The sequence below is a fragment of the Haliotis cracherodii genome, unplaced genomic scaffold (genome assembly GCF_022045235.1).
Source record: "Haliotis cracherodii isolate W230 unplaced genomic scaffold, xgHalCrac1.p SCAF_7, whole genome shotgun sequence".
Taxonomy (NCBI): Eukaryota; Metazoa; Mollusca; class Gastropoda; order Lepetellida; family Haliotidae; genus Haliotis; species Haliotis cracherodii.
The window spans coordinates 6742481-6767372 of NW_027266330.1; the positions used below are offsets into that span (position 1 = coordinate 6742481).

The 24892-nt window shown below is 39.3% G+C and overlaps 1 protein-coding gene across 3 annotated transcripts in view; it reads right to left on the reverse strand.

Moving 5' to 3' along the window:
* LOC139447254 (uncharacterized) overlaps window positions 1-24892 on the reverse strand; it is a 47445-nt gene that overhangs the window by 12254 nt on the left and 10299 nt on the right. Inside the window, exons 1-3 of one of the 3 annotated variants that reach the window (XM_071228520.1) lie at window positions 12366-12446; window positions 2093-2162; window positions 1500-1673 (exon numbers count right to left, since the gene is read on the reverse strand). In XM_071228520.1, coding sequence (XP_071084621.1) covers window positions 1500-1673; window positions 2093-2162; window positions 12366-12377 — 256 coding nt within the window. In that variant the 5' untranslated portion in view covers window positions 12378-12446. Of the gene's footprint in view, window positions 1-1499; window positions 1674-2092; window positions 2163-2789; window positions 2810-12365; window positions 12447-24892 lie in introns of those variants that run through there. The other 2 variants (XM_071228521.1, XM_071228522.1) reach the window with 2 other exon arrangements.

A 24892-nucleotide genomic window follows, 5' to 3' on the forward strand; every position in this document is an offset into this window, starting at 1 on the left:
CAGCAATATCACGGCGGGGGAAACCAGAAATGGGCTTCACGCATTGTACCAATGTCGGGAATCAAACCCGGGGCTTCGGCGTGACGAGCGAACGTTTTAACCAATAGGCTACCCCCGACCGCCCCACGAAGGACAGTAAAATAACTGAACGTATCACAGAAAAAGATTTACAACTAGTATATTTCGTATTTCTGATTCCCACACGTGAAATCAAGAGACTAAAATATGGTGGCGCTTAACTTTTGTGCATGTGTATATATGATGTCTTGAAATACATTTAGTTATCCCTTGTGATGGATAAATCTATAGTCAAACAGAACATGTGTGGAAGACAAAATAGAGAATCTGAAAAACTGATTAACTGTTAATGTTTAGTTTGGTTGTTGATATATTTTAGTGCTGTTGAAGTAGAATCGTTTCTGCTGTAAAATTGAACAGTTATCTGGTAATCTGTATGAGATAGTCCTGGATCCAACGATGGTGGCACTGGCAAATCATCAGAAGTTGAAACTAGATCTGTGTCAACGTGCCTTCAATTACTTTTGTAACGAGAACCAGAGATTTGTTGAGAAGCCATGACGAAAGAAAACATATGTGACAACCCTACTCCCCACCCACCATGGAGTGTCAACATACACTATAGGGCTACAGGCGTGCTATACGCAAGCTATATCAACATAGGTAGCTAATAATGTCACACAGAATAAAAGTCAGATTGGTTCTGCCTTTTAACAGTCATTTGAAGACAATTGGAACCTGGAGGTCAATAATGCCAGTTTGGCCAATGCGCCACTGCTTTCTGGCATAGGACTCTAGGCAAGGTTGTCATGTACCACATTTACTGTGTGATACACTTATATAATCAAAATTGAAATGCACAGAGCACGGTATGACCAGCCGATTGATAGAACCGGGCCCATTCTACCACCCGTCTAGATGAAGAAAGGATCAAAGTGAAGTGTTGGGCAAAAGGAACACCTGTTCCTGGCTCCAGTGCCTTCAACCACTCCCTTCCTCCACCGACACAGGGGCGCAACCCATGGCAAACAAGTTGCCCAATTCGGTCGCCTCTTACGACCAGCAATGAGGTGCTGAGGACACATTCTATTCGACCCCGGGTCCCCACTGGGGAAATGAATTATAACGTCGCTGTCAAGATTATTCCATTAATATAGCAACGTTTCTGCACGTGTGTGTTGCTGCTTGTACTAGCCTGGAATTATACTGGTTTTATTGTGCTCGCCCACTGAGATGCCGCAGTTTAACACGGTAGCCTCACTCAGTCACAATCCACTGACTCTGAGTCGACCCGTCCTTGTGTTATTCCCTGTGTGGCGGGATCCAGGCAAGGAAACAGAGGTGCCATCTTTAAAAATCGTTTGGTATGACACGGCCAGGAGATTGAACAATTGAACAACTCTCAAGGCGAACACCTTGCCCACTACACCCCTTCTCTGCCCACTAAGCAATTTTCACGATACGTTTGTGTTTTCACTCACCATTCGCAAATAGCTCAATACTATCGGCCGAGGAATTAAATCTGGTAAAATCAAGTTTCAAAGAGGAACCAGCTGGCACGGTGATTTGTACTGTACATTGTGAAGATAACCCATCTGTGTTCTGGAGTGTCTGGGGCGTTGAGTTGGCAACTAGCACTGGTCCACTACCACAAACTGAGAAAAACAACATTGTCTGATTATTATCCTAAAAGTTAAATATATAACTTTATTTTCAGTTTAAGGTATAAAGTGACATGCTGCCTTCTAGGTTGTAGGACTTTGGCATTTTATTTTGATTTGAAGGCGCTCCTTAATACACCATCTAATACAGTCAAGCCTAAAAGACAGGAATGTGACACAGCGTCCAGGTTTATTTTTTCTTAATTATCCTCTGATATTCACACGTAAGTCTTCAGAATTATTTATAAAAACATAAAATATGTATGTCTACACTTTTTAACATTCCAGTTTCTCATAAATACCATTTAAGAAATAGACAATTTTAAAATGGTTTAGTTCTCATCCCAGTGACCTGATCGAAAAAGACCTAGAAACACAACACACCAAAGTAGAAATAATAGCAGGCTACTTACTGTCGACCTGTGCTCCTGCATCCAACACTAGCACCCAGACTGAAACACACAGCTTTAGGAGGATCTGCATCTACGGGAACATAAACATTATAATGATAATGATGATGATAGTTGTTTATAATGATGATGATCACCATATGTTAACATCTTTTGGTATGACGAGGTCGGGGACCATGGCGTGATTAACAAGGAGGTCTTTCATGATTGAATTCAATCGTGCACTATTGCACATATTTATTTATCTGAAGATCCTCTTGTGAAGCATGTCAAGACTGAAAACAAGTCTGAAAGCAAAGTGCCATATCAAATCGACCATCAACCAGTCACTTCCCACTAGAAAACGTCAATGTGTGATTTTTTATCAAAGTGGATGTTCAACTTGACACAAACACAGTATCTAAGGCATGGTTCGATCCTCTTGTTACCGTCATCGCACGATCGCCTTTTTGGTTTTGACTCCAAGACCATCAATGGTACGACGCAGAATATGTAGAGGGCGTCATGGAAAATGATAATTACATATACAATTATTTGGAATACGCCCACATACAGAGTCAGACGTATCCAAGCGAACAAACCCGATAGGTTCTTTTTGATAAATCCAATGAAATCATTGTATGACTCATTTATCTGTTTCTTTTGAAACTAATGAGAATCGGGAGAAACAAGGCAAAGACACTATGAGGACCGTACTTACGTATACGAAATGTCAAGCTAGCTTCCCAAGTTGTTATACTCGCCATTCATGACAAGAAAAATCACGTTTCCTGGCGCTTAAAATAATGTTTGTATTAATTAAAATGCACACATTTCCAAATATTCCAAATCATTTTAACATGTATGCCTAGTTTGGTCTCATTTACGTCAGTGTCCATACCGTCCACTATCCTTGGAGGATAATGGTGACGTAGACGGCAAAACGACAATAACGATGTGCTGGATTGACTTTAAGAAATCATATGATTCTGTCTGTTTGGGAATGTTTGGACATGTTGTAGAAATTTACGTCAGTATCTTCATCGTCCACTATCCTGGAAGGTGTATCTTGCCACATATGTTAGCGGGTATAGACACAAAACCAAATAAAGACATGTACATGTGTATGCATGCAATTTGGAATAATACGGACAGTTTACAATCCTAGAGACATTCCACAGTAAGCCATGTTAGATCATGTTTTCACTGCTGTTTTATGTATGAGAATACAAGAAAGTACGTATTTGTCAGTCATTCAAATCTCGTATCTATTTTTAGTATAAATCGTTAGGTGAGTGAGTGTGAGTTGTCAATTTCAGGTGCTTAAAATGCACTTTAATGAATCCTTGGAGTCTATAACCTTAAGAAACGTTGTAATGTTATTAATACGAAAATCAGAAGAAAAGCAGTAAAGCATATATTTTGAGACCGGAAGTAGCATGTTCGAGGCAAAGCTTTCGCTTTGTTTACCATCAAAAGCCTGACAGTGATGACATTTCTTCAAAACATGACAAAGTCCCTATCAGTCACAACATGAGAGATATTTACCACTAATGTGTGTACCGAACTCTCAAACCTATTCTCCAATCACGACCGACCACAAGAATACATATAGATTTGGACCTGTCAAGATCAGGGTTAGAACAGATCTGCAACAAATCAACGCTTATATTAAATGGTGACTATGGTTGTCATTTTATCGCAATTGTGTGGATTGATGTTCGTGATGTCAATCACTGGGTTGTCAGGTCCAGACTTGATTTTTTTTTGCATGACCTCCGTCATATAGCTGGCATATTGCTGAGTGAGGCGTTCAACAACAAAACAAACAAACAAAGCATATAAATTTAACCGCTTATTTCAAATTCGAGATAAAAATACGAAGCACCATCTCGAACACGGATTTGGTCCCAATCTGACTTTACAATAGAACTGTGTACCATGATATCGGAATTTTAATTTGCCACCGTGACAGCTTTAAGAAATCTTAATTAGAATTTTACTTAACTGTAAACAATTGTCCTCGATACAGGATGAGGAATCCTAATGAAGACTAAGAAATTGATCATTTGTAACATTGTCAAACTTAGTTTCATCCACAGAAACCACAGACTTTTTTTGCAACACAAGCCAAACACTTCTGATAGAGACTATGTTGAGAATGTAGAGGGAAAAGGTCTTCACTTTGAGCACCTTGTTTTCTTTAAGTACCGCGATCTGGGACACTATAAAGCAGTATTTAGGTAGATATAATACTAGTCTATAGATGTGAATCCATTTCATGATACGTATGTCAGGTTTGATTTGATTTTCACAGCCCTGGCCAAGTCGGACCGAAAACTTGCGTAACTGTTGAGAGTATAGGGAAAAGAGGTCTACTTCAACCAACGTGTCTGCTTAAATACGATGAACAGTGACATTATAAAGTGGATTTTACTTATATATAGTACTATCCCAAAAATATAAACGCTATGCCGACAGATGGAAATTGGTATCACGATAGCTAGAAGTATTTGATACGTTTCAAATCTTATTTCGTTTAACGATTGCTATTTTACATGTTACCTAGATCAGCGACGCTTACCAACAGCTCCACTTTCTGGTTTTCAAGCGATTTACTCCGAATTACTCAAATATAGTGCACGTTTTTGGTTGGTGATTGTTCAATAATGTTATGTGTGTATGTTGCATAAATAATATGTAGGTATGGTCGCCGATAATGATGTATATAGCCAATAACACTTTGGCCCGTCTTGGGCCGGGCCAGCAGGTAATACTAAAAACGGATTGTAGAATAATAAAACGAAACGTGCATATCTAGCCAGATCTCAAATGCCCACAAACGTATAGTTTTGCTCATTTAATTGAGTTTGAATGAAAATGCATCTTCAACAATGTAATAAACTGGTAATTATGACTACATACCGTGAGTCCTTGTAGAAAAGTCAGTGTCGTGACTGTGTGTTTTCTTTGATGAGAATGTTTCTCACCAACATTAGCATGTAGGGGTCCTGGGTAGGAAAGACAGTGTTTTGACTACGCTTTCACTACTCTTCTTTCACTAATTAACGTGTTGGGCATCCCTCTACTAATTCATGTTAAACCAACACAGGATGTTTTCGGGAAGTGGATATTCGCGAAGGTCATAGGGCTTACACGACACGTGTTAATAACTGTCCTAGCACTTGATATATCTAAAGACTAGTATTATATCAACCTATCTACCACTTTATTGTCTCATATTGGGGTAGTTAAAGAAAACACAGTGCTCAAAGCGAAGCCCTTTTCACTCTACCTTTTCAACATAGTTTCTATCAGTAGTGTTTGGCTTGTGTTGGGTCCGACTTGGACCTGGCTGTCAAAATCAACTTTAAACACACAGATGTATCATCAAATGTGTTTACATCTGAAGCTTAGTATTGTATCTACCTATATACAGCTTTATAATGTCACAGTACATCGTCTTTAAAGTAAGTTGTGCAGGTTAACCTATCTAGGTTTTTCTGTGTGCTTACACATCATCACGTCTTACTGTGTATAATTATTTGTTCTGATTCTAATACTGCTCCCATGTTTGTCAGTGGCCAATGATGGTCTGTTTTTTTATGGAATAGTATTTTGCATAGCAATTTTGACGATAAGTAGTATAGGTAATGGTTATTCTGCCGCAACAACACTGGAGCCAGATTTAAATACCTATACTGCTACTACAGAGGGAATTTCTTTATGTCAAAATGCTGATGCGATTCAACGATCGTCATGAGTCGTATTAAAAGAAACATGAATATTAATTAATAATGAATAAAATTAACTATCGCCCACCAGGATATTGGAAAGGTATAGGAGCATTACAAAAATTAGCCACTGCGGCTAAGGTATCTAAAGATGTGGCCAAGGATTGGTTAAAGAAACAAGCGATGTGGCAAATATACTTACCGGCACCGTGTTATATACCGCGGAAGCAGTTTGATATTTTTACAACGAATGAAGTTCATCAGGCTGACCTCTTGTTTCTTCCTCATGATAAGGTAAGATGCAAAACGTATAAATACACACGTGTTATATACCGCGGAAGAAGTTTGATATTTTTACAACGAATGAAGTTCATCAGGCTGACCTCTTGTTTCTTGTGGATCCCCGCCCATGTAGGAATTTACGGCAACGAAAGCGCCGATAAAGCAGCTAAATCATCTCTCAAAATACCAGAAATAAGCATAAACCTACCCATCTCAAAATCAGAAATTTAAAGTGTAAACAAACAAAAAATAACCAAAAAATGGCATAATCAATATCAAAACTCAAATAGCCAAATCAAAAAAGTGCTCAGAAAACCACTTGCCAAACCTAAAATCGTACACCCCTAAAAAAAATTGACAGATTAATTACAAAACTCCAAACAGGACACACTAACCTAAATAACCACCTAAAAAAACTTTAAAGGCACACCACAGGCAACTGCCCCAAATGCAAACAACCTGACACCACAGAACACGCACTCATCCACTGCACCCACTACCAAACACACAGAACCACCCTCAATCTAAATAAGGTTCCTACTCAGGATGAAATACTAAACCCTCAAAATAAACTAGAAAACTTCAAGGCCCTAGGCGTATTCCTAATCAAAACAGACCTAATTAAGCGCATCTAAAAACTAATTAATCTACCAATCCAAAATCCAATAAACATACAAACACCCACCTCACCCGGCTCCCTTAGTTCCCTCCCACCTCGGCATTTATTCCAAATTTAAAAATTCCAAAACTTCAATATAAGCAACCCCTAAAAGCCCCCTCTTTGGTTGCACACACCACTTTCACCCTTTTCGGAATACACTAAATGGTCTGGCCAGGCCCGTGTGCGAAATACGCTACAGTCGGAAAGCGCACGTTAAATCTTCTATATCAGTCAGTCGGTTATCTACCACAACCCCTACATCCCATTTCCCCTACAACCCAGTTCCCCTACAATTAGTTAAAACAACACGCGGCATTTACCTGTCTGGTATTATGAACTCACCTAAAGGAGAGATTAAGGTCTGGAGTAGAGGTAGTAGAAATGAAAGGGGTAGAGCTTTAGGGGACTAGGGGAAGTTTAAAAAAAGTAAATAATGTAAGTGTAATGAAAGATGCCTATATGATGAGAAGACAATTTTTAAAAATTACAAAAAATAACAATAGGAAGAAAAAATTATTACACTTAGAAACTGAGATGGACGATTTACAGTTGAGATGGCTAGGTTTAGTATATAGATACTTGAAACTGACTAACATGACATCGGACCAATGTCCCCTAGAAAATGGCACTCCACAGGGCAGTATCCTCAGCCCCACCTTCTTCAATATAATGATAAACGATCTATTCGAGAGCCTATCCCCTAAAGTAAACACATCAAAATTCGCGGATGATGGAGCCATCTGGATCCACACTAAAAGCATGAAAATGGTCAAAAATTTACTCCAAAACTCTCTTAATAAAATACAACAATGGGCTGACAAATAGGGCTTCTCCCTTAACTCAGAAAAAACAACAGGAATAGTATTCAAACATAAAAACATGAAACCCGCCTCCCCAATCCTCCAGCTAAACAATCAAACAATCAAATTTCAAAAACAAACCAAATTCTTAGGACTTATGTTCGATGAACATCTCACCTGGGATGCTCACATCCAAAACCTAATAACTAAATGCAGTAAAGACCTAAACACCCTATGATGTCTAACTGGCTCTAACTGGGGAGCCTCCAAAGATACCCTCCTCTCTCTCCACATATCACTAATTAGATCAAAACTAGACTACGGCTGCGCCATATACAACAACCTAAACAACTCTCTATCTAAAAAACTTGACTAAATACAATATCAGGCTCTCAAACTGATTACATGCACCCAACATGGCACCTCCTACACCTCACTTCAGGCCTTAACAGGAGAAATGCCACTAAGTCTCCGCAGGGAACAGCTAAGCTTAAATTTCTGGGCCGCGTCCCATTCAAACCCTCTCATCCAAAACTTAATAAACCAAAACATCAGCCCCAAAAACCAAGCTCTAGCTCGTAAACACCCCTTACTTACCCCATTATCCCAAAGAATAACAAACTACCTAAATGAACACCAAATTAAAAATCTTAAACAAAACTGCAAACAATCAAATATCTTCACCCCTAAACTTAAAATACCCAAAATAGACACAACACCAGCTAGCCAAATAAATAAACAAACCGACCCAAACATAGCTAAAACTACCACACTAGCATACATACACGAAAATTGGCCAAATTGGTGTCACATTTACACGGACGGATCCTCAGATCCGACCTCCAAACAAACAGGTTTCGGAGTCCATACCACACAACCAACTAAAACCACACAATCCTTCCGACTGTCAAACAACCAATCAATATTCACGGCAGAACTAATGGGCATGGCCTCAGCCCTCCATAATCAAGAATCCAAAAACCACAAAACAAATACTAATACTTACTGACTCCCTACGTGGACTGCAAGCCCTCCAAAACAAAAATACCAAACCCGACCTCAATTAATAAATCAAATACTTAAAAGCTCCAACGACCTAACTAAGGCAGGCAAACAAATAACCTTCTTGTGTGTACCCGCCCACGTAGGAATATACGGTAATGAAAACGCCGATAAAGCAGCTAAACTATCCCTCAAAATCCCAGAAATAAGCTTAAACTTACCCAGCTCAAAATCAGAAATTAAAAGCGTAAACAAGCAAAAAATCACCAAAAAATGGCATAACCTTTATCTAAACTCAAATAGCCAAATCAAAAAAGTACTCTGCAAACCAGTAACCAAACCAAAAATTCTCCATCCATAAAAAAAAATCGACAGAGTAATGACTAAACTCCAAACAGGACACACCAACCAAAATAACGATCTAAAAAAAATTAAAAAACATACTACAGGTAACTGCCCACACTGCAAACAACTAGAAACCCCAGAACACGCACTCATCCACTGCACACACTACCTAACACATCGAACCGCATTAAAAACCACCCTCAATCTAAACAAGGCTCTCACTCTAGAAGCAATACTAAACCCACAAAATAAACTAGAAAAATTCAAGGCCTTAGGCGTATTCTTAATCAAAACGGAACTAATAAAACGCATCCAAAAACACTATAATCTACCAAATCAAAATTACATAAACAAATAAACATCCAGCATACCCAGCTCCCTTAGTTCTCCTCCCTAACCCCATCGGCATCTATTCCAAATCTCAAAATTCCCAAATTCTATATAAGCAGCCCCTAAAGCCCCCTCTTGGGTTGCACACACCACTTTTGCCCCTTTTGGAAACACATTAAATGGCCTGGCCGGGCCTGTGTGCGAATTACGCATCAGTCGGAAAGCGCACGTTAAATCTCCAAAGTAAGTAAGTAAGTACTAACATGACATCGGACCAATGCCCCCTAGAAAATGGCACTCCACAGGGCAGTATCCTCAGCCCCACCCTCTTCAATATAATGATAAACGATCTATTCGAGGGCCTATCCCCTAAAGTAAACACATCAAAATTCGCGGATGATGGAGCCATCTGGATCCGCACTAAAAGCATGAAAATGGTCAAAAATTTACTCCAAACATCTCTTAATAAAATACAACAATGGGCTGACAAATGGGGCTTCTCCCTTAACTCAGAAAAAACAACAGGAATAGTATTCAAACATAAAAACATGAAACCCGCCTCCCCAATCCTCCAGCTAAACAATCAAACAATCAAATTTCAAAAACAAACCAAATTCTTAGGACTTATGTTCGATGAACATCTCACCTGGGATGCTCACATCCAAAACCTAACAACTAAATGCAGTAAAGACCTAAACACCCTAAGATGCCTAACTGGCTCTAACTGGGGAGCCTCCAAAGATACCCTCCTCTCTCTCTACATATCACTAATTAGATCAAAACTAGACTACGGCTGCGCCATATACAACAACCTAAACAACTCTCTATCTAAAAAACTTGACTAAATACAATATCAGGCTCTCACACTAATTACACGCACCCAACATGGCACCTCCTACACCTCACTTCAGGCCTTAATAGGAGAAATGCCACTAAGTCTACGCAGGGAAGAGCTAAGCTTAAATTTCTGGGCCGCGTCCCATTCAAACCCTCTCATCCAAAACTTAATAAACCAAAACATCAGCCCTAAAAACCAAGCTCTAGCTCGTAAACACCCCTTACTTACCCCAATATCCCAAAGAATAACAAACTACCTAAATGAACACCAAATTAAAAATCTTAAACAAAACTGCAAACAATCAAATATCTTCACCCCTAAACTTAAAATACCCAAAATAGACACAACACTAGCTAGCCAAATAAATAAACAAACCGACCCAAACATAGCTAAAACTACCACACTAGCATACATACACGAAAATTGGCCAAAATGGTGTCACATTTACACGGACGGATCCTCAGATCCGACCTCCAAACACACAGGTTTCGGAGTCCATACCACACAACCAACTAAAACCACACAATCCTTCCGACTGTCAAACAACCAATCAATATTCACGGCAGAACTAATGGGCATGGCCTCAGCCCTCCATAATCAAGAATCCAAAAACCACAAAAAAATCCTAACACTTACCGACTCCCTAAGTGGACTACAAGCCCTCCAAAACAAAAATACCAAAAACCGACCTAAATGAATAAATCAAATACTTAAAAGCTCCAACGACCTAACTAAGGCAGGCAAACAAATAACCTTCTTGTGGATACCCGCCCACGTAGGAATATACGGTAATGAAAACGCCGATAAAGCAGCTAAACTATCCCTCAAAATCACAGAAATAAGCTTAAACTTACGCAGCTCAAAATCAGAAATTAAAAGCGTAAAAAAGCAAAAAAGCACCAAAAAATGGCATAACCTAAAAAAACACCTAAAAAAATTAAAAAAACACATTACAGGTAACTGCCCACACTGCAAACAACCAGAAACCCCAGAACACGCACTCATCCACTGCACACACTACCTAACACATCGAACCGCATTACAAACCACCCTCAATCTAAACAAGGCTCTCACTCTAGAAGCAATACTAAACCCACAAAATAAACTAGAAAACTTCAAGGCCTTAGGCGTATTCTTAATCAAAACGGAACTAATAAAACGCATCTAAAAACACAATAACCTACCAAATCAAAATCACATAAACAAACAATCATCCTCCATACCCAGCTCCCTTAGTTCTCCTCCCCAACCCCATCGGCATCTATTCCAAATCTCAAAATTCCCAAATTCTATATAGGCAACCCCTAAACCCCCCTCTTGTGTTGCACAGACCACTTTCGCCCCTTTCGGAAACACATTAAATGGCCTGGCCGGGCCCGTGTGCGAAATACGCATCAGTCGGAAAGCGCACGGTAAATCTCCAAAGTAAGTAAGTAAGTAAGTAAGTACTAACATGACATCAACATGTCTGGGCTTCGCTATGTTTAGTTTGTTATGTCACAGAGAGGAAAGCCCCAAGTCCTATTTGATGACAGGAAGAGAGTGTACAGAGAGGAGGAGAACCCTCTTGAATAGACGAGTTGAATAGAGAGGTGAAATCCCCAATGCAGTTTCTAGATGCGGTTGGCCATTTCCTCAGGCTGGGATAAAGAGTGAATTGAACATTTGAGATGAAATTTATTATGATGTATTATGAATTTTGAAAAATGAACATTTTATTATAATGTATTATGAACTTTGAATAATATCATAATCGTAATTTAATATTTATCTCAATCTATTCGTGTTTCTTGGGTTGTTCCATTGTATGAAATAGGTAACAGACTAGGGATTAGCAGTGCCATGGACCGTGAACTTTGTTGTCTTAAGCTGTAGGGGAAATGGGATGTAGGGGTTTTGGGAGGTTACCAGTCAGTCAGTCGTGAGTTTATGAGATCAGTAACTAAACTGTTAACAAAGCACGATGTCATAATCAGGCAAGTAGCTAGGTTACCACTACACTTTTACGTAACCCATCACCCTGTACATCTGCCTCATTAAAAAGTGATTTATCAAACTACCAATTGCTGATTTTGTTATCTTTTAATCTTCACTAATCCATAAAAATGCCACCCCAATTATCTTTTGATCTCCACTAATCCCTAAACATGGCACCCCAGTAGTATTAAACGGAACCACCCGCTATCAAATTGGTATATATCTATGTACATAAACCCATCAACGGTTTTTGATTTAGCATCTGTTAACAGAAGGGTTTACCATGTCAGTGTCATTCTCCAAACACATACGGTAATTATGTACTTACATCTAGGCCCATAATGTCCAGTCTCGCACAGTTTAACAGTGCACGCGGCTAATTTAATTACCTGGCACCTTTCACTTCCTCTCACCTGATGGGTGTCACAAAGTTTAACTAAGTACAAAATTATAGAGTCGCATTCTATGCAACCACACCCCGTAATCTAGCTAAATTGCATAAAACCGTATCTAAACAATCTATATAAATCAATACCGGTCTATGTGCAAATACCGTCCAGCCTACCACCATACAATGCAATCTGCAGCAATCTGCAGCAATCTGCAGCAATCTGCCTCCTCAACCGCACCTTCATGTATCCAGTCGCACACAGATTCCTATGCTATCTCGCAGTAGAGATGTATATCAACTGGGAGCTTTTTAGACACCTGTACTTCTATCTTAACGACTTCAACATCGAAATGTTGAAGCTGCATGTGGCTTTTGAACTACTAAAACGCTTCTACATCAGGGATGAAGAAAAGAAGGAACGGTAAGTGCTAACACAACTTATTGCATCTTGCAATCTTATTTAACATATTAGCAAGAGTCCCGCCATTTGTGTGCTTTATAATGTGTATGATGATCAATGTTTAAACACGGCTTCTTCTCATTGCAGCCGAAGAACCACTACGGGAGATTTTCTGCTGAGCCTTCAGCTACCAGTACACAAAATGGCGTGTAATCACACACCCCTCAAATTAAGTCACAACACCCCACAGCGTGAGTGAGTGAGTGAGTGAGTGAGTGAGTAAGTTTGCTTTTAACGCCGCTTTTAACAGTATTCAAGTTATATCACGGCGTGTCAGCTTAATGTGTGAGGAAAGCCCGAAGTGATGCAGGTCTCAGACGTTTACCACTTTGGTGAAACCCATGAGCACGGGTATGGTGCTGACAAACCTAGAAACATAATTTAGGCGAACCGGGATTTGAACCCACAATCATAGGTTTCTGGCGTGCCCAAGGGACGCAACTCTGCACAGCGAATCGCCGTGCCTAAAGACCAATAATTGTGAAATGTTAAAACAAGTTTACATTAGAAATTAGCCTCTACTCCAACTTATCCTATACCCGACTCAATTTATTGTGATAACATGCTTTGAAGTAAAATATATGGAATTAAACACACATCGTCTCATACAAACACAAATAGTTGTTAAATGTTGAAACAAGTTTACCTTAGAAATTAGTCCCCTACTCCAATTTACTCGCCGACTCTGATTGGCAGACACAGCTAACTTATTGTGAATGTATTATACGCTTTAAAGTACTCAATGTCAAGCTGAAACTGTATTTAAGAATCCTAACATGGTGCTATCAGATCACAATTTTTCCCATGGCCTTTCGATGTGTCATTTGAACAAGTTGAAAGGTTTTACAAGAGAAATTTGTCAGCAGTAACTGATGCTATTTCTGCCCTTACATTACAACAAATAAATCAGCCAATATTGAACTATTTTATTGATATGTGGCAACATACTTCAGGCTGTACATTTTACAAATAGGTTAATATCTATGTCATCTTGTTCCTCCTAATATCTGAGCAGTTGCTCGCTACAATTTCGGAACTTCTTTACAGCTACAGACAGAAAATACTAGAACAGTTTACTACTACAAATCAAACACTGTATGGGTTTTACTGAAAGTGTTGCCACAACTGAAAATCTTCAAATACCTGTATTTGGCTATAAATTTGACTATTGTTTCTGTGAAATTATCTATTCCTGCCTCAGGTAAGGATGTATTCAAAATCTTTATTCAGTACAGTACAGGCCACAGGCCCTTTGTACAAAATGTATGGCATATTTATGGCAACAGTCACAATGATAAAATACGTGTTCTTTCTTCTTTACTGTGATACAGATATTTAGCGATATTAATAATCAGCTTTGTGTTGGTTGTAGATAAAAGAATGTTAAACTTATGGACATTTGGGTGTAAATAATATCTTGAAAGAATATAGAGATGGCGTAGGTGAGTGTATGCAGGGCACACTAGCAGGAAATGAAACTCGTTTTCTATTAGGCCAACTTGAAATAGTTTGCAAAATCTTTGTTTCGCGAGGGATATTAAGTTTTCTACCAGTTTCTATTTCCAGCCAGTGTGCACTGCATCTAAACCTTGACATATATGACCGGAATTTACTCACGGTTACACAAAACAAATATTCTTCACACTTCAACGTTTATTTAAAATGAGAATAGAAGGACATTTTGGAGCTATTACATAAACTTCTGTGCCATATTTGTTGAAAATTATCTTTCAAACGTTGAAATAACATCGAAGTAAATACCTGTACGGATTTTAATAAGTTGATTAGTACCATTTTAGCTTGAACTGCTATGTTGGTTAAAGCTTGTGTCCCTGAAAGCCTGCTGCTAAAAAACAAACCTAAATATTTATATCCTTGTCTGACTTCCACAAGTTGTCCATTTAGATACCATTTTTCACTTTTTTTCAGCCGCCCACCTTTCTGAAAAACTACAATTTTAGTTTTTTCAATGTTAACTGACATACTCCAGTCCACACAATATTTATCTAAGATAGATAGTTCCTTCTGTAGTCCCCCAATAGTGTCTGAAATTAAAATCAAATCATCTGCAAAGAGCAATATTTAAACTTGTATAATATCAGGGTGTATCTGTACTCCATATAGCTGCTCCTGTTCCATTGTGTGTACAATTTCATTTATGAATAATTGAAATAAGAAGGGGCTTAAAACGCAACCTTGTCTTACATCTAAATTACATTGAAATTGGTTTGACAACAGGTTGTTACTTCTGACACATGCCTTGACATTACCATAAATTGACTTAGGTGATTTAGAGTTTTTGAGAGAATTAATACTGTCAATAATTTCATCTTTTGTGATTGGTCCATCCAGGATGTCGCGGGAGATTTCCTTGCTTTCTATTATTAGTGGTTCAGCTTCGTCGTTTAAGAAATCACTATCTTCTTCAATGGCAGATTGATTAAATAAATGTTCAAAGTATTCCATCCATTCTTTTGAATCTATGGGATTATAGTTACTTTTCGTATTCTGCAAGTCCTTGATGTTCTTCCAGAATGACTCAGTAGTTTGCTCCAGTGTGGTACGTTTACTGGTCATGTAATCCCCTTGTTTTTTTTCTACAAATAGTCTTATATTCATTCCTAATTTGATGGTAGTTCAGCAAGTCTTCATTGTCTTTAGTTTTCCTAAATTTGTTCAGTGCACGACAGCGTTCGTGTTTCATTAACAGACAGTCATCATCATGCCACGGGTTTTTATTGTTTTACAAATATGTTGATGATTGTTATTATTATTCCACGTTTTTTTAACATACATGCTGCTGAAAGAATTGCCTCTGTAAACGTTGATACACTCTTGTCTATGTCAGTAAGAGCTTCCAAGCTCGCTTTTTCCAGATTCGTTGCAATTTCGGGCGATTCCATATTATGTATGAACTGTTCCTGCTTGTTATCCACCCAGGTGTATCGAACACGACGGTCTGTTGATTGCGTTTCCGCGAAGCATTTTACCACAGGCGTTGTCATAGTTACAGGTAGATGTAGAGAGTCACATCGAGGCACAACCTCAAAATCACATATATGATAAAAGAAGTCAGATGAGCATACAACATAATCTATGGTACTACAATCATTAGGGCTGACATAAGTGTACTCTCCTATTTGGTTATCCGCCCCTAGTCTACCATTCACTATGTGAATGTCTAATAGTAAGCGTAACTCAAGTAGGCTTGTTCCATACATGTTGACTACTTTATCGCAGGAATATCTTGGTTGGCAGAACCTTGGAAAATAATCTGAGTAACACCCATTATTATCAAGGAATGGGAAAATGTCATCTTCTAAATAATCTACTTTTTCGCCTGTTCTTGCATTAAGGTCTCCCATCAAAACAATAGGAATATTTGGATATTTGCCGAAACAGTTCCAGAATATCATTTTGAAGTACTTCAATACCATTCTTGTTTTCCTTATTTTCATACCATCTGGAACGTTCAGGGTGTACATATGAAAAGACATACAGGATATTATCTGTCAAATTTAGCATTTCTTTTGAGAAAACAATGCATATGCTATGTTCAAAAGTAACAATATAAAGAAAATTTCTTACTAAAAGGATAATTCCACCTGATAAACGCCCATGTTTAGAAAGTCTGGTTGCAGGCACACTATATAACTGAAAATCAGAAAAAATAGCACTGAAGTCTTTTTCTGTAGTCCATGTTACAAACAAAGCTATAATGTCAAAACTGGTAACAAAGGATAAAAAAATCATCATCACGTTTTTTATTTTCAAGTCCGTCCACATTCCATGAAAGGAATGACACTTTGTATTGTCTATCACTACTCTCGGGGCCCTGGCCACGCCGCTTTTTCCCAGTTCTTCCTTTAGAATTCGATCGTAGCGACAGCTGGTTAGTGTCTGTGTTGATTCCTCTACCTATGGATCCTGGGCCCCTGCGCCCCGAGCCTCTACCCCTAGTCTGATTTGGAGTTTTGTTGGTGGGATCGGTTGTGTGGACTGGGAACGAATTGGACTCAGCCTTGTCCTCGTTGTCCAAAATGAATAGCCTACCTCCCTTGTAGTATCCGCGCTTGTTCTACTCTCTCAAACGTTTCAGTTTGTCACGTTCATTTCTTGTCAGATCATTTGCAAGCCCGATATTAGACGTTTTGAGGTCACCTCGCATCTTTAGAACTCTAATTTTAATATCATTACAGACAAATCGGACAATTACTGGTCGTGGTTTACCGCTTACTCGTACCCCGAGACGGTGTGATCGGACAATATCAGTTGCAAGTATCGGTTCATCCCTGTTAACAGAGTCCAATAGTTCCAATACACCTTGTTTACAATCTTCAGCTGTTTCATCCCTGACCTCTGACATGCCGTATATGATGACATTGTCCCGCCTACTATAGGCCTCTAGCCTATCAACGGCCTCCATGACGCTGTCGAGACGCTCGTCCATCACGTCCATTTCGGAAATCTCCTCTTCTGTACTTTGCAGTCTGTCTTCTATCTCGTTGTAACGTGCTGTAAGGGATTCCAAATCAGATTTTATTTGCTTATTGTCTTCACGAACTTCTGTAAAAAAGCTTAGTGATTCAGACACTTGGCTATTTATGTCTTCACACATCACCTCCAGTGAATAGTATTTCTTTTCAATGGCTATCATCTGTGTTCGAACTTCACTCACTGTTGCACATATTTCTTTCTTGTTTTCCTCCATTTTGTTGAACAGTGCATCCTTCAAACCCATTATCTGTTCCTCCACCGTCGGGCCTGGTTGCTGTTCAATATCACCAGCAATGAGAAGTAGTCTTCTCAAGACAGTACTTATTACCAGGCAGACTGAAGGTGACAGATCACCATTTATTGTACTCGATGAGTGGCGGAATAAGGGGGTAAACATGTCAACACTGTCAAAAGGGGTGTACAGTACGAACAAGTTGAGTTTTTTGGCACAAAATAAAGTAGCATTGCCATGTTCAATCTCATTACCAACTGCACGTACACACGAAACGCCAGCTGTAAAAATCGCCAGTAAAATCCCCATACACGAAAATCGAAACATCAAGTCATTCATCCATGACCAGCGCGACATGGGGTCATATTCATCAACAACAATACCTTTCAGTGAAGCAGGCTGTTTAAATGTCCCAATTCGTGCTCTCCACGTCAAAATATCCACACCCATGATACCAGAAGATGTTACCTTCTTTTGAACTGTGCTATGACTAAAATGTATCGCGGCTCACAACAGGGCGTCTGTGTAGTGATTTATTTATGTGCACACATATATCACAGATATACTCCTATGAAAGTTATTTACGAGTGATACACATAAGGACTTAAAGGTGGAGAATGTATTGATGTCAACTTCTTTATTCTGATCACAACAATTCTGCTCCAATTGCTTAGATCAATGCTCATATTGTCAACCATATTTGCCATTTTTATACCATATTCATGTGTATAATAATACATATTATTTCTAATAATGGCGTAATTTGGACACACAAATATAAAGTAACCCAATACTTGCCGTAACAGGCGACAATGCTTGTCTAAAGAGTTGACTAAAGCGATCAGGTGGCGGTCAGGCTCGGTGACTTGGTTGATGCATGTCATTGATCCCAAGTGTGTGGGTCGATGCTCATGATGTCAATCACTGGACTGTCTGGTCCAGACTCGATTATTTACATATAGCCGGAATATTGCTTGAGTGCGGCATAAAACAACAAACCAAATCATAAGTGCGGGATGGGTCATTTGAAATTAGCAAGTTTTATGTGACCTTCAATCAGTACAACCTGATCTGAGTCTTGAAAAGATATGACTTTGATACAGTGAAAATTTGCATCATGATAGTTTCAACTCTAGATACAGTTAATCTGTTTTTTTTGTACAGTTTCTGTTTATTAAATGTATATGTTGTTCAAATAAGCTTTGCCTCTTCACCAACACTATTCCTCTTTTGGAATAAAAAGTGTCTAATAATTCAAACACAGTTACTACTAATCATCCTAGTGAACACAACAAAAAAATGCACATCAAAAACTTCATTATTATTATTTCTGATCTCTGATAAAGTAGCAAAAAATGTTATCCAGCAAGATACTTTTTCTTGGTCCCAAGAAGCATGTTACATAGTCAACTGACTTGATAAGTTGAATAGCAGTCAGCGTGGTTGTAAATGCACAACTGACTAAGCTGTCACTACTCAATTAAGTAATTAACGGACAATTGCAAGCGCTAATACCCACCCGACACTAATTGCCCTGTTAATCCCTAGTCCACAATGAGTTGACATTGAGTTAATTTTGCTAATTAGCTGTTTTTAGAGTAGCAAGGTAATAAACATCAAAGGTGGGGCAGGCTTTGATCATGTGTTCTGTAGAAGAGATGATGTCACTTGTTTTATGTTTATTTAGGATTGGCTACATCCCTTGATCCTCCAGCTAAACAATCAAACAATCAAATTTCAAAAACAAACCAAATTCTTAGGACTTATTTTCGATGAACATCTCACCTGGGATGCTCACATCCAAAACGTAACAACTAAATGCAGTAAAGACCTAAACACCCTAAGATGCCTAACTGGCTCTAACTGGGGAGCCTCCAAAGATACTCTCCTCTCTCTCTACATATCCCTAATTAGATCAAAACTAGACTACGTCTGCGCCATATACAACACCCTAAACAACTCTCTATCTAAAAAACTTGACTCAATACAATATCAGGCTCTCAAACTCATTACACGCACCCAACATGGCACCTCCTACACCTCACTTCAGGCCTTAACAGGAGAAATGCCACTAAGTCTACGCAGGGAACAGCTAAGCTTAAATTTCTGGGCCGCGTCCCAATCAAACCCTCTCATCCAAAACTTAATAAACCAAAACATCAGCCCTAAAAACCAAGCTCTAGCTCGTAAACACCCCTTACTTACTCCAATATCCCAAAGAATAACAAACTACCTAAATGAACACCAAATTAAAAATCTTAAACAAAACTGCAAACAATCAAATATCTTCACCCTTAAACTTAAAATACCCAAAATAGACACAACACTAGCTAGCCAAATAAATAAACAAACCGACCCAAACATAGCTCAAACTACCACACTAGCATACATACACAAAAATTGGCCAAATTGGTGTCACATTTACACGGACGGATCCTCAGATCCGACCTCCAAACACACGGGTTTCGGAGTCCATACCACACAACCAAATAAAACCACACAATCCTTCCGACTCCCAAATAACCAATCAATATTCACGGCAGAACTAATGGGCATGGCCTCAGCCCTCCACAATCAAGAATCCCAAAACCACAAAAAAATCCTAATACTTACTGACTCCCTAAGTGGACTACAAGCCCTCCAAAACAAAAATACCAAAAACCGACATAAAATTGATAAATCAAAAACTTAAAAGCTCCAACGACCTAACAAAAGCAGGCAAACAAATAACCTTCTTGTGGATACCCGCCCACGTAGGAATATACGGTAATGAAAACGCTGATAAAGCAGCTAAACTATCCCTCAAAATCCCAGAAATAAGCTTAAACTTACCCATCTCAAAATCAGAAATTAAAAGTGTAAACAAACAAAAAATCACAAAAAATGGCATAACCTATATCTAAACTCAAATAGCCAAATCAAAAGAGTGCTCAGCAAACCAGTAACCAAACCAAAAATTCTCCATCCATCCAAAAAAATCGACAGAGTAATCACTAAACTCCAAACAGGACACACCAACCTAAATAACCACCTAAAAAAATTTAAAAAACACACTACAGGTAACTGCCCACACTGCAAACAACTAGAAACCCCAGAACACGCACTCATCCACTGCACACACTACCTAACACATCGAACCGCTTTACAAACGGCCCTCAATCTAAACAAGGCTCTCACTCTAGAAGCAATACTAAACCCACAAAATAAACTAGAAAACTTCAAGACCTTAGGCGTATTCTTAATCAAAACGGAACTAATAAAACGCATCTAAAACCATAATAACCTACCAAATCAAAATCACATAAACAAACAATCATCCACCATACCCAGCTCCCTTAGTTCTCCTCCCCTACCCCATCGGCATCTATTCCAAATCTCAAAATTCCCAAATTCTATATAAGCAACCCCTAAAGCCCCTTTCATCCTTACTCACACACTCTTATCACTCTCACCAAATTAATCACAAAACCCCTAAATCCTTAAAAAAAACAACAACACTCAAACACACCCTTTAGTCTCAAACCAACACCTTACCCTCCCCCATCTCCTTAACACAGCACGCTCTCATTTCTATTCACTACCCACGCCCACCACTCAAACGCACCCTTTGACCCAACTCCTAAAAACAAAAAACACCTAATCCCCCCTTCTCCTAAACACAACGCACGCTTTTTCCTACTCACCACCCACGCCCACCACTCACCTATCACTCCACTCCTTCGACTAAATATTTCCTAATCCCAGCTTTCCACTTGTCTCACCAACCCCAGCCTTCCAGCAAAAAAATAAATCTCTAGGGTTCAGGCACCACACATCTCAACTCACCCAAATCAAACACCCCAAAACATGACAGACACACGCATCATCTCACACGCAGACACCCCAGATCCTGACTTACCCACACCCGCGGAAGCGCACAACACCTCCGGGAGGACAGTCGAAAACATTGTTCCGGACGAGTATGGCTCAGACATGGAACATACCACCCCCACCAAACCAGCCAACTCGCCTCCACAATACACAAACCCCCCAAAACGTAAGCTCGACTCATCCACTCCACCACCTTTTCCCACACCCACCCCGGCTTCCTTCATCACCACCTTCGCACATATATACTTTTTCGCCGCAGGCTCAGCATCAATCCTAACTAAACAACTCTCAGCAGACAGGATAGGTTTATGGTTTAAACGCGAAAAAATCCATTACAGCAACATCAAAAAAGCAAATAAAGGTTACCAAATAATATTCCCAAATCAAGATTCATTCAATGCAGCTAAAAAAATAGTATAAATTTTTCACGTAACCGTAACAAAACAAATTCCAAATTGGCAGCAATTCACCCGAGGGGTAATAAGAGTAAACCCTAGAGAAACAGCCGAAGACCTAGAACTCTACACCCAAGAAGCAAACACAAATCAATACCCTCAACCCCAAATAACAAGCACCCGCAGGATAACAACAAACAGAAACGGCAAAACGGCCCCTACATCAATCGTTATTGTAAACTTAAAAAAAACTGCTAAATTTCCTGAAGCCCCTAATCACATCTCTTTCGGTGCCCACACTAAACTAGAAGTTAAACCATACATCAAACAGGTCAAACATTGTTCTAACTGCCTTAGATATAACCACACGGCCACCCAATGTACATTCAAAAAAACTAAATGTAAAAAATGTGCCCAAACCGATTGCCCAGGTACATGCTCTCCCTGGTGCATCCATTGCAAATGCATAAAACATACATCACTCTCAAACCAGTGTCCGCACAGACATGCCCTAACACAACAGGCCAACAAACACATAAACATAGATTCGGCCAAAATCCAAACAAGAAAATATGCACCACCTACATCCAAACCTCTCCTCCCCACACCACACTCAAACACCACACACAAACTCTCGGATTCAATCTGGGGCAACCACATAGAAACCGCATCCACCACTTCCACACACCACCTCACACAGCCGCCTACCAACTCCCCCATAACATCAACACCCGCATGCAAAGCAAACAGCAAAACCACAGACACACAACGACCCTCAGCCAGACACTCTACAGCCCACAAGGCAACAACACTTCCCCACAAGCAACCACAACAAAAAAACTCAAACACTGAGGAAACCACAGCTACACCCAACACTCAAGCACAAACTCAACACCCCACACCACAAACACCTCCACAGGCCTCCCCAATGAAAACTCAAACAATAAAAACCAACCTAACCGACGAAGACGAGTATTCTTCCACCGAGGAAATAAATGAAATCACTTTCTCAGCCCCTAAAACCAACAAAAACTTCAGGCGCAAAAATCCTCAATTAACCAGCACTAAAACTCTTAATAACCTCACAATACTCCTAGCCTACATGCATAAGCAAAACTCACCAAATGCTAGTACTAAAGCTTTTCACTCAGTAGCACAAAAACTAAAACTCACAACTCTCTCCTTTGAGTTATTTCTCTCCCAACTTAGGGAAGCTACCAATTAAACAAAACCTAAAACTCAAAACAAACTAATAACCTCTCATCCCCCAAAATGGAAGGACTAAATATATTTCAGTGGAACGCCAACGGATTAGCCTCCCACGGCCAGGAATTAAAAGCTAAATTCAAACGAGACAAAGGTCCACACATAGTCTGTATACAGGAAACTAAATTCTCTACCAGATCTAAATTCACCCTACCAATGTATAACTCAATAAGAACTGACCGAGCCAAAACAAACCCAGGTAGAGCCGGAGGCGGCCTAATCATATACGTCAGGGAAGATTTAAGCTACAAAGAACTAAAAATAAACACACCGAACCTGGAAGCCAACGGTATCCAAATAACAAATAACAACCAAAAAATTAATATCATAAATATATACCACTGGGTAGAAAAACAGGTCAAACCTGAGGATTTAAACACCCTCCTCCAAATAGGCAATAAATCTACAATCTTCCTAGGAGACTTTAATGCCCACCTACCTGGGGTATAGAAGATAAAATAGATAAACACGGAAAACTCATCTCAGAATGGATAGAACAAAATGACCTAATACTACTAAATAACAACCAACCTACTAGATACGACAAAATACACCACAAAATGTCGGCTATCGACTTAACCATATGCACCCCAGATTTAGCCCAAAGTATTCAATGGGAAGTACACGGGGTACCACTAGGTAGTGACCACTTCCCCATAAATATAACTATAGGAGACGTAAACATCCCATCACCAGCCCCAAACCAGGAACCTAAATTCCACTACAACAAAGCCGACTGGGACAAATTTCAGGACATTTGCAACCAGGCTAACCTAGCTGACCTAGAAAGTAACGACCCCGAAATCTACTGTAAAAACCTCACAGACTATATAATAAACGCAGCTAAAAACTCCATTCCTTTCAAAACAACCAGCATAGGCAAACCCTCGGTTCCTTGGTGGAACGAGGAGATAGAACAAACTAGGCGTAAACGCAAATCCGCATTCAATAAAGCCAAACGTGACTTCAAACACCTAAAGATAGCACATGAACTAAATCACAAAGTACAAAGCTTAGTTAAAACAGCTAAAACAAGAGACTGGAAAAAATTTTGCGAAGAAATTAACCATCATACAGACGCCAGAACAGTTTGGCGCAAAATCCATGCCATTAGGGGCATTAAACGTCATAAAAAAACTCCCAACGTAAACAATTCAACAAACCCCACTGAAAAAGCTAATAACCTAGCAAATCACTTCTCGGCCGTCAGTAGCAATAGCAACTTCAACCAAAAATTCCAGGAACAACTAAAAGCAGAAACCAAATTTACCAAAGAGCCAAAAGATAATAACCTAGAAATTAATCTCCATTTCACAATGGAAGAACTACTCCACGTCCTACAAAATAGGAAAAAGGGCACAGCCCCAGGCTTAGACCTTACTTCATACCAGATAATTAAACAACTACCACCCAAACTACTCCAAACTCTTCTGAAACTCTATAACCTCATATATCTAAACGGACAGGTCCCATCACCTTGGAAACAAGCCCTGGTCATACCAATCCCCAAACCCAATAAACCAGCTGACCAGGCTAATTCATACAGACCAATCTCCCTAACTTCTAACTTATGCAAAGTAATGGAATCAATGGCCAAAAACAGGTTACAACACTACTTAGAACAAAACAACATAATAAATCCAGACCAAAGCGGTTTCACTCCTGGACGCTCAACCTTAGATAACCTCGCCCGACTAGAGCAGGACATTAAAACAGGCCAACTTAACAAACAATATACTACAGG